At 53.9% G+C, this 12,050-nt stretch overlaps 5 protein-coding genes across 5 annotated transcripts; 2 read left to right on the top strand and 3 right to left on the bottom strand.

Annotated features, from left to right (window-relative positions):
• Nucleotides 1-1,927: 1,927 nt before the first annotated feature.
• Nucleotides 1,928-2,900, top strand: CPAR01_08912 (triosephosphate isomerase; the record flags this gene model as incomplete). Its single annotated transcript, XM_060493179.1, has 4 exons — nucleotides 1,928-1,965; nucleotides 2,085-2,155; nucleotides 2,214-2,819; nucleotides 2,872-2,900. 4 exons carry the CDS (start codon nucleotides 1,928-1,930, stop codon nucleotides 2,898-2,900), a joined length of 744 nt encoding a protein of 247 aa, XP_060347309.1.
• Nucleotides 2,901-3,249: 349 nt separating this feature from the next.
• On the bottom strand, nucleotides 3,250-3,774 carry CPAR01_08911 (uncharacterized protein; the record flags this gene model as incomplete). Its single annotated transcript, XM_060493178.1, has 3 exons — nucleotides 3,250-3,541; nucleotides 3,599-3,681; nucleotides 3,736-3,774. The coding sequence occupies 3 exons, from the start codon at nucleotides 3,772-3,774 to the stop codon at nucleotides 3,250-3,252; spliced, it is 414 nt and encodes a 137-aa protein (XP_060347308.1).
• Nucleotides 3,775-4,170: 396 nt separating this feature from the next.
• CPAR01_08910 (U1 small nuclear ribonucleoprotein) lies at nucleotides 4,171-5,757 on the top strand (the record flags this gene model as incomplete). The annotated part of the gene is made up of 4 exons (XM_060493177.1): nucleotides 4,171-4,432; nucleotides 4,490-4,617; nucleotides 4,672-4,921; nucleotides 5,012-5,757. 4 exons carry the CDS (start codon nucleotides 4,171-4,173, stop codon nucleotides 5,755-5,757), a joined length of 1,386 nt encoding a protein of 461 aa, XP_060347307.1.
• Nucleotides 5,758-6,994: 1,237 nt separating this feature from the next.
• Nucleotides 6,995-7,977, bottom strand: CPAR01_08909 (ribosomal protein L10; the record flags this gene model as incomplete). The annotated part of the gene is made up of 3 exons (XM_060493176.1): nucleotides 6,995-7,073; nucleotides 7,159-7,641; nucleotides 7,787-7,977. The coding sequence occupies 3 exons, from the start codon at nucleotides 7,975-7,977 to the stop codon at nucleotides 6,995-6,997; spliced, it is 753 nt and encodes a 250-aa protein (XP_060347306.1).
• Nucleotides 7,978-8,543: 566 nt separating this feature from the next.
• On the bottom strand, nucleotides 8,544-11,268 carry CPAR01_08908 (Cullin family protein; the record flags this gene model as incomplete). The annotated part of the gene is made up of 3 exons (XM_060493175.1): nucleotides 8,544-8,601; nucleotides 8,654-10,566; nucleotides 10,621-11,268. The coding sequence occupies 3 exons, from the start codon at nucleotides 11,266-11,268 to the stop codon at nucleotides 8,544-8,546; spliced, it is 2,619 nt and encodes an 872-aa protein (XP_060347305.1).
• Between the last annotated feature and the right edge of the window lie 782 nt (nucleotides 11,269-12,050).

The following is a 12,050-nucleotide window of genomic DNA, read 5'->3' as shown; positions in this document are numbered from 1 at the left end:
GCTGTTCCAATGAATATGGACGCTGCATTACTAGCAGCATTGACCGCTTACCTGCGTAGACGTCAGAAAAGACGGTGAAAGAGGGCTAGGTTGGTCTAACAAGTAGTGAAAGACTTCCTTCTCATGGAGTTCCTTTTTGGTACGGCGCAATCGAATGCGACGATGTCTTACAACAGAGACGAATTAATCATCACTCCGCGAAGACACCACGACGTTGGCAGGATCTGGGAAGGTCCGAGCTGAAGTGGTTCTGGCTAGATGAAGGGATTCTCAATGAGCGCGACGCAAGGAAGTTGAGCACGGCCAACTTCACAGACCGGATTATGCTCCCTTGCCAAGTTTTCTCCCCTCTCATGTTAGGATGCCATCCGGAAACGAAGATCATAAGTCAGGGCAAGTCGACCAAGGCGATCCGTGCTCTGCACGGGATGCTGCATGGACAAGACAATCAAATTTGCAGATTTGTCGATTGGCGACCTTCACTGGGGCTGCGGGTACAGATCATGAATTTGGCATTAGACGAGAAACTGACTAGGACTTATCATATCTCCCGGCCCAGTGGCCTTGGATCCTGTTGAATCGTGATTGTGAAATATCTGAGACGGCGTCGTCTAGCTTTGCTTTTGATGCTCCGGATCGAAGACGCCAGACTCGCGGTCTCGGGACAGCGAAGAGATTGGGGTGCTTTGACAGCAAGGACTTACGTGTGGAACTGGTAATTATTATTCGTTTTTTGGTGAGAAGCTAAACCATCGCAGACTTGATTAGACGAAGGGATGGTGAGTGCCGAGATTAAGGAGATATGATTATTGAGACATTATACAGGGCATGCGTTCTCGGACTTCAGTCTACTTCAGTCTAAACTTGCCATACGATGTGTTTCTCACCAAACAAAACAGAGCAAGCAAGCTTGCTGCCCGGGCATATCGTGAGCCGGAGCGATTGTGAATCATTTTCGTTGACGAGCCGACATTGCGTCCAACCGAGATGTCTGCCACTTTGCTTTGCCGGGGCTAATAAGAGACGGAGCTCAAGTAGCCGTCGATTCGGAAGAAACAGGGTTCGTGAACAGGTTGGCCGAGGTCTTTACCTCACAGAAATCTGGCGGATGCATCGTTGGCTCTTTTGGTGCAACATTGACGCCTCAATCGACAGCCTGTATCAATGCAAGTTCACCGAAGCAGGATAGGTCCGGGGTCGTCAATCTCAAGTCGTTCATGAAGAAACATCTTTGGCTGGTTCTTACTATACAATGACGGGTTGTACATACTAAACTACACACTATCTTTGCTGACTTACGCGGTCAAGGTAGCCGTCATTCTCTGCTGCTATTCACCTGGGAGCTAGCGGGCATCCGATTGGCTTATCAAATGAGAGACTCGGCGACCCTGGGGATGAAAGGAAGAGAACGGTCCGACTGGGCATGAAAACTGTTGAGGGGCGGTCGATGTTGGAGGATGGTCTCAGCCCACGGTAGACGGACGCTCAGGTCACTTGGGCAACTTTGGATGCTGCAGTGAGGTTGAGTGCGGGGCAGCTGCAGGCTCCGGGTCAGACCGGGGGCCGCTGGGGACCCCACCAGAACTGCTGATTGTGTGCTGTCAGCCTGCTGCTGTTGCTGGCATGGGCTCGGCCTGCCAGCGGCGGCACTCTGGCGGCACTCTCGAGGTGGGCAGCTGTGGTACCAGTTGCCCCTACTGCGCAGCCCCTCTGCCCCTCCATGAGACAAGCGCAGCCCACCTTGCACTGGAGCTTTTGACGTGACCCAACCCTGAGGTCTTTTCCATGACTACGAAGCTCTCCGAATCTATCCTGCGTCATTTACACCCAAGACTTTGATCTGATCTTTAACTCCTGACGGAAACTCAGACGTATCCAATCCTACCAAACCTCCCACGTATCACCAAATCACCACCAATTGCCCAACATGGCTCGCAAGTTCTTCGTCGGCGGCAACTTCAAGATGTAAGTTTCGTCCCAATGGCGGGGTCGACGATCTCTGCACCACCCTACCGGAGAGGGGCAGCCTGGAAGCTGCGGCTTCAGCCAAAACATCGTGAGACTAATGACCATCGACCTTGTAGGAACGGATCTGTTTCCGCCATCAAGGAGATTGTCCAGAACCTGAATAACGCTACCCTCGACTCCAACACCGGTACGTGCCATGTCTTTGCAGTCCTGTCCCGCCGTTGAGCTTCTCTGACAGTCTGCAGAGGTCGTCGTCTCCCCTCCTGCCATCTACCTCCAGCTCGTCCGCGACCAGCTCCGCAAGGACGTCGAGGTGGCCGCCCAGAACGTCTTCGACAAGCCCAACGGTGCCTTCACCGGCGAGATCAGCGTCTCCCAGCTCAAGGACAGCAACATCAACTGGGCCATCCTCGGCCACTCTGAGCGCCGCACCATCCTCCGCGAGTCCGACGAGGTCGTTGCCTCCAAGACCAAGTACGCCACTGAGAACGGCGTCGGCGCCATCTGGTGCTGCGGTGAGAGCCTCGAGGAGCGCGAGGCCGGCACCACCGTCGAGGTCGTCAGCAAGCAGCTTGCTGCCCTCAAGGCCGCCATCTCCGACTGGTCTAAGGTTGTCATTGCCTACGAGCCCATCTGGGCCATCGGCACTGGCAAGGTCGCCACCAACGACCAGGCCCAGGAGGTTCACGCCGCCATCCGCGCCTGGCTCAAGAAGGAGGTCAGCGACAAGGTTGCCGACGAGACCCGCATCCTCTACGGCGGCAGTGTCAACGAGAAGAACTGCAAGGACCTCGCCAAGGAGAAGGATATTGACGGTTTCTTGGTCGGCGGTGCCTCCCTGAAGCCTGGCTGTGAGTATTTTCGGTGCACCATCATCATGGACGGACAGCTAACATGGCACAGTCGTCGACATTGTCAACGCCAAGCAGTAAACAAGCCAGATTACAAACTTGATGATGATGACCTAAAATCAGGCCGTGATGGGCCGGGATAGACCTAGGATGACCCCCAAGTGACCATTCGTAGTCGCCAACTCCTAGGGCCGTAGACTTGAATAAAAGAATTATACCCCCCCCCCCCAATCTTCTGAAGGTGGTTAGACCTGGTGAAATGTTTGTGATTCTTGAATTTCGAGTTCTTAAAGGGGTACTCTTTGCCCTCCCTGACGGGTCAATGTATGGTACACGCGGCAAAGAAGCTCCCGCTTTCGTCCTGTACACGCCTAGTTCCTTTCGTAATTTTACACGTTTTTCCAAATTGATACGCTCGTGCCTCTCATATTTATACAGCCATGCCATTTCCGTGGTAAGGACTCCAGACACCTCTGACACTGGGGTTGATACTGTTGACCGGCTTGTTGACCCTCTTCAATTTCTCTCCGTTGGCGTCGCGCAGAAGCTCAGCCTTTTTCAAGATCTCGATTGGCTCCATATTCCGAACGCAAATGGCCTTCTCGCGGCCGTTGATGTAGTGGCCGACAATGATGGGGTGTTTCGACGGACGGGGCGATACGGTGAACTCGACTTGGGGGTTTGCGGCGGCGAACTTTGGAAGCTGAGACTTGATGAAGCCGCTGGGTGACCGTTAGCAATGTTTTCGATAGTCTCCTTCTGAGGGCGGATTGACGTACTTCATTCCCTTGGAGCTGCCGGCCCAGTCGCAGTAGTGAAAGTCCAGCTTCTTGCACTGGAGGATGAAAGAGCCCAGGCCATTCTGTAAGGACGTCAGCAATGGGTTCACAGTGTATTCGTCTTCCGAGGAACTTACACGGCCGGTAGACACCGTCTTCAATGCTCTGATCGTCATGGTATCCTGCTTGGCGCACAGAATCCGGTTCGCAGTCTGGATCACGAGAGGCTCCTTTCCAGGGACGGGGAAATTTCTTAGCGCGAAAATGTAGGATGCAGCCTGAGGTGACAGCTTCCGGAGGTACGTACCTGCCTGCACTCGAAGCTCCCGTCTGTGACCAGGATGGCTCGGCTGAACCGCGGCGATTGGCCAAAGGCAGGCTGCACTACAAACTTTCCCATGCTCGTGTCAATTTCATCCGTCTACTTTACTCTGACGACGCGCCTGCTCCCTTTCCAAATCCCGACATCCCACCAAGCTCCGTCGATGCATCATTAGCTACGGCGCGACGCATCCCATCCGAGTCGACAAACATTTCTTGAATCGGGAATTTGATGAAGAGCAACTACAGCGATGACGGATAAGCTCCCTCCTAACCTGTTGGCGCTCTTCGCGCCGCGCCCTCCTCTACGATGGGTTGCGCCGCCCGACCATGCGCCGGAGGCCCGACGAACCCTCCCCGTCTCTGGACTCGCCGAGTTCCTTCCCGCGCTCCAGCAATACAAGGAGGAGGACGACTACAAGCCGACAGAAAGTTGGCTTCAGATGCGCGACCGCAAGAAGCTTGAGAAGCAGGCAGCTGTTGAGAAGCTCAAAACCGAGGGGCCGAAGGACTGTTAGTTCTGCCAGTATTCATCCATCGAGAGTCTATGCTGATGTTTTCGCGATCTAGTTAAGCCGCACGAGGATCCCAACATTCGTGGCGACGCTTTCAAGACACTCATTGTTGCGCGACTCTCGTACGAGGCAAATGAGCAAGACCTCGAGAGAGAGTTTGGTCGATTCGGCCCAATTGAGCGCGTATGTACTCCCGAATACCTTTCCACACTTCGAATCGAGCTAATGTTTGTACAGATTCGCATCATCACTGACACGCATGCCCATGAGAGACCCAAGAAGAAGAAGAAGCCCCACCGAGGATACGCTTTTGTAGTATTTGAACGAGAGAAAGACATGAGAGGTAATACCGCCGAACCCACCCCCTCCGACAAGACTCGGCTTGTCTGCCAGTCGTTCCCCTTCAGACGTGCGGCCCTCAAGCTTGCCCGCGTTCTGCACTTCACACCGAGATCTGTGGCCCTCAAGCTTGCCCGTCTCAAATCTTGTTTTTCCTTCTTTTTACCCAGTCACGATGCAAAGGTATGATATCGTCAAGGTTTTACTGACATACGCGCCTTGGCGCACTGGTGAGTAGCTGCTCTAGATGCCTGCGATGGTATTCGAATCAAAGACCGACGTATCAAGGTAGACGTCGAGCGGGGCCGCACCGTCAAGGGCTGGGTGCCCCGCCGATTTGGCGGTGGCCTCGGTGGCAGAGGTTACACCAAGGCTCTTCCTGCCCGTCCCATGGGTGGCGGACCTGGTGGCAACTTTGGCGGTGGCTTCCGGGGCGGTTTCCGTGGCGGCTTCGAGGGAGGTCGCGGACGTGGAGGCTTCAGGGGAGGCGGTGGAGGTTTCGGTGGTCGTGGTGGCTTCCGTGGCGGCGGCGACTTCGGCTCCAGGGGTGGTGACCGCGGACCGAACGGATACGGCGCACCCAGAGACGCCCCTTCAGGACCTGGTCGCGGCTTCGGAGGCGATCGTGGTGACCGAGGCGACCGCAGCTTCTCCGGTGGTGGGTATGACCGTGGTGGTGGCCGCTCATATGACGACAGATCCGGTGGCGGTGGCGGCGGCGGCGGCTACCGCGATGGAGGCCGCTTTGGTGATCGGGACCGTGACGGTGGCCGACGGACTGGAAGCAACATGGAACCCATCAGGCCTAGAGGGGAAGGTGGGTATCGCGACCGTGGTGACCGCGGAGACCGAGGCGACAGAGAGGACCGGGACCGCGGCCGAGACAGAGACAGAGATTACGACCGACCTCGTGATGACGACAGTAGAAAACGCGGCTACGAGGGCGGTGGCTACGAGGATCCTCGCAAGTTGCGTCGTTACTGACGAGACACCTAGTGTCTTGCGGTGGGTGACGACTAGCTCGTCTCTTCTTTCCGTCTCTTTTCTTCTTCCCCTTCTCTCTCGAGGGTAAGCAGAAGGTTTCAAGCGCGAATTTCGAGTACCTCCATATTCGGACCAAAGAGAACTCGGACAAAGCTCGGAAGCAAGCTTGGGGCAAGTATACGCAATTACCAGGCAGGCCGGCAGTGTTCACAACAAATCATCACACGAACCACCAACTTCCAAAGAACTGATTCAGCATCTTGTTGAAGGTAAACCTCGCCACGTGCATACACAACCTGCCCAGGCCACGACTGCCGTAACAAGGAACTCCGACAATAGCTCGATGCTGCAGGTAAGGTCAGAGGTAAGGGACTCTGTGCCTACTGACCTGGAGCTTAGTGAAGGAGGATTCGTACAGGGAAACAATCAAAAAGGATGGGGCAAATCCACATGTACCACGTTATAATTACTTGTACCAATAGGTGAGGACTTTTAGTTTCTTACGCAGACAGATCAGACGTCGTATCCGTACTTCAGCTTCCTATCATCCGGCTGCTCGAGTTGTATCCAGTCGTTGCCGAGAGTGCATATCATCGTCCCAGAATTCTTATGTGTTTAAAAGAGGCTGCTTCCTCAATACACGGGAAAGGGAAAAAGGGCCGGCCTAACGAAAGGTTGTCTCGAACTGGGGACCTCTCGAATTCTGAGAGTATTCCATCCGTTAAATAGGTACCTCTGCGCGCGAGCGTGTCATGGCAATTTGGCAGGCACCAAACTTTATATGATGAAAGATGCCCAAAAAAACGAACTACCCACGGCATTTTTCAGAGCCAGCCCGGCCTGCTCCTAGCCAATCTGAATGGAAAGGAACAGTCAAACCGTTCGGCTATCGACTGCAACGGATGACGCTCGTTGGGGAAGCTCTGCACTTTTGCTCTCTAACAAGGTTCGACGTCCATCCACAACTTTTTTGCTTCCATGTCATTTCACCTCCGTCAAGGATGACAGAAGGAAAAGCCTGTTTTTAGTGGAAGAGATTGATGCTTTGACGCATGAATTGTTTTCAAGGAATAATAATCTAGTAGAAACCCCCTTCCGTTAAACGCCGTGAAAATTGTTTTTGTTGGTCCCAACCTTTTGCAATCCATGATGGTATCAAGCCTACATGAGGAAAGCAATCATCAAAGTCTAAAAGCTTTTTTTCATCTTTTTTACGTTTGTTCATAACATTTGGCTCTTAGTCGCTCTCGACCTCGACGCCGTCCATGGCGTTGGGGTTCACTTCGGTTACCTCGCCTGAAGCAGAGCTCCAGTATCTACGTACACATGTCAGTACTCGCAATTCTCGGGGAGCCGGCCTCGAAAGGAAGGCGGGGGAACAAAAGGGAACAAGAAACTTACGCAAGAACCTTGACCTTGAACTCGCTCAAGCAGATCCCAAACAGCTTCAACAGCCTCGTCTGCCGACTGTCGAGCACATCGCCCTCCTTGCAGACGGTGTATCCCTCGCCCTCGCCAGAGTCGTCGCCGCCGAGGCAGACGCGGCCCTTGACCATGCGCGTGGGCATACCCAGGCGTCGGAGCTCGGGCTCGATGCTGTGCTCCATGGGCACGTCGTGCTCGGCGGGCACCTCACCGCCCGTGGCGTAGACCACGCCGGCGGGGATGACGAAGTCGCGGGTGGCGACGGTTCCCGCGCGCGCGAAGTCGACGGGGGAGACGCCGTCAAAGTACTCGAGGATGGAGGCCGGGTCGCGGTTGGTGAAGATGAGGCCGACGGTGCCGGCGAGGAAGGGGGTGAGGCGCTCGATGCCGTCTGCGACGGCGGAGGAGGGGTCTTGGCCTAGGGCCTTGGCCATGAGTTTTGTCTTGCCGAAGAAGAGTCTATTAAGTGGCAGGGCAGGTTAGTTTGGTGGGTTTAGATAGGGGCGGCTCATGTATGAGCCAGTGTATTCTGCCATGGTGCACCACCATAGGTGTGGTATCACGGGTTGAGTAGACTTGGAGAGAAGCTGTAAAAAGAACGGACCTGCAGTCGTTGAGCTCGTGACGGACCTCCTTGAGGTAGTTGTTGCGCATGTTGTTGACGCCAAAGACGAAGCAGTGCTGGTACTGCGGCACCGACTCGCGAATGTTGGAAAAGAGCTTGTCCTTTTGCTCGCGCGTCTTCTTGTTCACCTGGGTCAGGTTGACTACTCTGTTGCGCTTTGACTTGGGCATCTTGGCGGATTGTGCTGGGTTGTCGACTTAAATTAAACAATTGGCAAATATCCCCTTATTCGGCTTTCCTTGATAGTTGCAGGACGGCTCGGCGAGGTACTTCGTCGAATCCGGGAGGGTGGTTGGTGGGAATCGGCGCAAGTCAAGTCGTCGAGGTTTCGCGGTGCACCGTACAATGGGAAATATTTCTGGCCGACCGCCTTTGGCACAAAATTTCCCAAAATTTTGGCGCCCAGGTGCAGGAGGGACCACCGCCGCCGCAACTTTTTTCTTGAACCCCGCAATGCGCTAGGTGGAACGATTATCCGCAGGGTCCCGACAGGGGTCACCATCAGTCACCGAGCTCACCGAGTGTAGATGGAGTGGTCAGTGCACCGGTGAAGGCAGTGTATTAGAGCCAACTCAAATTGCATTGTTCCATGAAAACGCCGGTTTCCTAACCATCCAGCGTCTCTTTCATTCAGTTCATTTATGTATATGGAAAGATCAACCATGCCATCTACTTGACTCACCAGGGTGATCTTACGCCCTGGGTACGAACGAGTCCCGCAATGCCAACTACCTCTCTACGCCAGGTACGTGTAAGTGTTGCCCTCGCGTTCCAAGTAATCCTTGTCAATCAGGCTATGAGGTGTTAGCAACGCTTCGTTCCGCCAACGACACGGAAGTCACTTACTTTTCTATTTCCTTCTTGATTTGCGCCGCATCAACTGCACCTCGGTTCTTGGTCAAGTTGATCACTTCCGCAACCAGCTCGCCGTGGCTCATCTCCTTGCGACTCTTCATGATGCGCACAATGGCTGCCTGTGTTTCGAACCGTCTGTCCTGGGCGATACGCTCGTGTGTCGCCTTGTTCTCTTCCTTGGTCTCCTTGAGCTGAATCTGGTTGATCTTAACTCGGATCTTTGGGTGTATGAATGCCTTGTTAATCGTGAACGTGTCCGTCGGGTTGACGTCCCTCCCCTTGGGACTCTTTGTAAGCACGCGAACCTGGCCGCAGGCGAGAGATTGCAATGTTCGGTTCAGTTCTTCTCCTTGCAGGTTTGTCGAGCGAGCAATCTGTTCGTAGCCGAGAAAGCCCTCGATGCCGACCTCATTGAAGAGAACGAGGATGATGGCTTGGTACGCGCTGACGAGAAGCTCTTTTGTACCCTTGGGGAATTTTGCCTTGACCGTGCAGTGCGCTAGTGCGTGCTTCCAGTTGAGTAGCCGGCCCGTGTGCTTGTTCTTGTAGTACTGGTCGAATCGCTCAATCTGCTTGGCAACATCGTCTGGCAAGTGCACCTTGACGTCGGGATATGTTGGCCAGGCCGCCTGTGACAGGATCATTACCGACAGATCGACAGGGGCTCTATCCACGCCGGTGCCTTCCGACCACTGCTTGTAGGCTTCCATTTCCTCCTTGGCCACCTCGACGTCCTTGAACATCTGCTCCAGGTTGTGAGTAAAGTTCATACCACACTCCTCGCGGAGCTTCCGCAGCATGTTACGCTCGGCATCCTGACTAGCGCTTCTACCCATGAGCAGACGGCGAGCCAAGTCTTTCTTGTAGAACGCTTCGAACGCGTCCTTGCCTTCAATGAAACGGAAGAGCTCCAGGGCCTGGTCCAATTGCCGGTCGAGCTCAGCGTCTTCGTCGCCGGCGCTGGCTATACCGTTCTGCTCTGCCGCAGCTCGGTCGATGTTATCTGACAGAAGTGTTTTCGGCAAAGCCTTGATTCCACCGCGAAGCAGCATGTCGACATACTTTGCGATCATCTCGCCAACCTTGGATGTTCCGGAGCTCCACGTCGTTGCAATGCTGCGATCGTTCATAAAGTCTCCAAAAGCGTTCCTGAGCTCGTTGACAAAGTCTTGGTCGCCGCCATAGGCGTCGCGCACAATGAGGCTTAGTGACCTCTTAAGTTCAAGAAGCCTCTGGACCATGTCGTCGCCGCGCTCCTTGTCAGCAACTATGGCAGCGCCCGTCTTCTTGATATATGTGCTCCAGGGCTGCTTGAGCTTCTTCTGTATATCGGACAGTCGCAACAAATCGTACAGGGCCTTCATGGAGTCTACCTCATGGTCGGAAAGGAGCTTGGAAAGACTCTCACTGTTGAGAAGCTTGTCGGAATACTTATTCACAAGGATACCGTGCGCGGCGTCGAGCAGCTGCTTCTTGGTTGTAGAGTCGAAGTTGTACTCGTTGCAGCGGTAGTCCTCCTTCTTCAGCAGCCTCTCACACGCCGAGATATACTCCTTCAGGCTTGACGCGCTCCTCTCCTCTGCGAAGTCCTCAAAGAATGTCTCTGATAACTCGATGAACCGGGGCTCGAAGTATTTGGTGTAAATGTTGAACACGTGTAGCATCATGACCGAGTCCTTGAGCAATGCCGCTTCGAACCGCTCGTCCCCTGTTCGGTCGTACGAGATCAGGTCGTACATGCCCCGTAACGCCCTGCCACCGGGCGTCTGACCATCTGGGTCGTCGCGAGCCGGGAACGCCATCCTCCTGAACTGTGAAATGGTCAAGTCGTTGATGGAAAGGTAATTCTTATTCTTTAGGAGGTAGGTACGATCAAGGTAAGTGAACGTGGACCGGATCGTCATCTGTGTCGCGCGTTAATGCCAAGCCAGGGCGTAGAAATCACCTCGTAGACTCACAATCTGGCCATTCCAGACCCTCCAGTGCTCGAGGACGCTCTTAAGCATGGCTACATCTGTGCTGCCAGCTCGGGACTTGATTGACCGTAGTACATCTTGGGTGAGGTGCTCCTCGCACTTTCGCCGCAAGGTCTCGTACAGCTGCAAGTCGCTGTCTTGGCCGCGCCTGCATATATCTTCCACGGCCCGAGATAGCCTCTCCAACGGTAGCTTTGGCTTGCGCCCGCTGAAGATCTCGTGCAAAGCATCGACCAATTCCTGCTCGGTCCGTTCGTAGTACTTTTCCAGCTTCTCGTTGGTCGCCGAATGTCGAAAGTTCTTGATGATCAGCTTCTTCGCGCCTGTATATGGCCGGTACGAGTTGGATTGCGTCAGGTCAATGACCTCGGGTAGCTTGCCCTTCATCTTGGTAGACATGGTATTGTGAGAGGAAGGGTCGTCGGCGCCAAACTTGAAGCGCTTCGGGCTCGGTCTGTTGGACTGCTGCTGGTGCGGGGCGACGGAACCGGAGCGCGAGACGTCGGAATCTTGGCGGGGTCTTCGGCGTAGAGGGTTATGGTTGTCGTTGACCGGCGCTACGCCGCCTGTCCTTCCCGTCGCCCGTGATGGCAAAACTCCCTCGACTGCGGGGGGTGAATTCGACGGCATGGACCGTGTGGCCCTGCAACAACTTTTGTCCAAGCTGTTACAGACGTACTATGCGCTCTCGTGGAGATGGGATGGTGTGGGCAGGGCGGGGTGGCCAGGGTGAAATCGTAGAAGGCAATCTTCTTTTGAGTGAATTGTCGGGTGTTTGCAGAGAAGCTTGTCACAGAGAGGTTGGGGAGTACAAAAGTCGTGATTGCGGGAGAGTTGTCGCGGAGTTAAACGCGGAGCTATGGACGCCATTAACAAATCACCACCACCACGGTCGTTAGCATCATCCATTTAGCACGTCCCCTTATCGTCAGTGACAGGGATTAGATAAGACATGGACCCCACCACACCTCACTTCTCGTCGTCACGTCAAAAGGTCCCACCACAGTAAACACCCGATCCCATTGTCCCCGGGCACTCCACAATATGCTTCACTCAAGTCTGTACTAGTTAACAAAATTGTAATGCCTACTTACCTGCTTAATATGCCTAACATTCTTATTCTTTTTATTTTTTTTACCATTTCTGCTATTGTTGTTGTCCTCTATATATTCATTAGGGAATACTCTTTAAAGAATGAATAGGGATAGGGATAATAGGCACATAGATTATAGAAAAATAGCCTGGGAGGGTACCGATAGAGCGGCAATCGGATTAACGCCCACTTGCTTGGGTAAGGTACCGTATTAAAAGAAGATTACTATGGAGTCGCCATTCCAATATAACATTTAGTAGACGTCACGATAGCGTACTTTTCGGATACCTAGTTGTGTCAGTCTTTATGCACCCCTCTT

Source organism: Colletotrichum paranaense, assembly GCF_030867605.1.
Source record: "Colletotrichum paranaense strain IMI 384185 chromosome Unknown Scaffold_7.1, whole genome shotgun sequence".
In the NCBI taxonomy this organism is placed as follows: Eukaryota; Fungi; Ascomycota; class Sordariomycetes; order Glomerellales; family Glomerellaceae; genus Colletotrichum; species Colletotrichum paranaense.
This window is presented reverse-complemented; position numbering and strand designations above follow the sequence as displayed.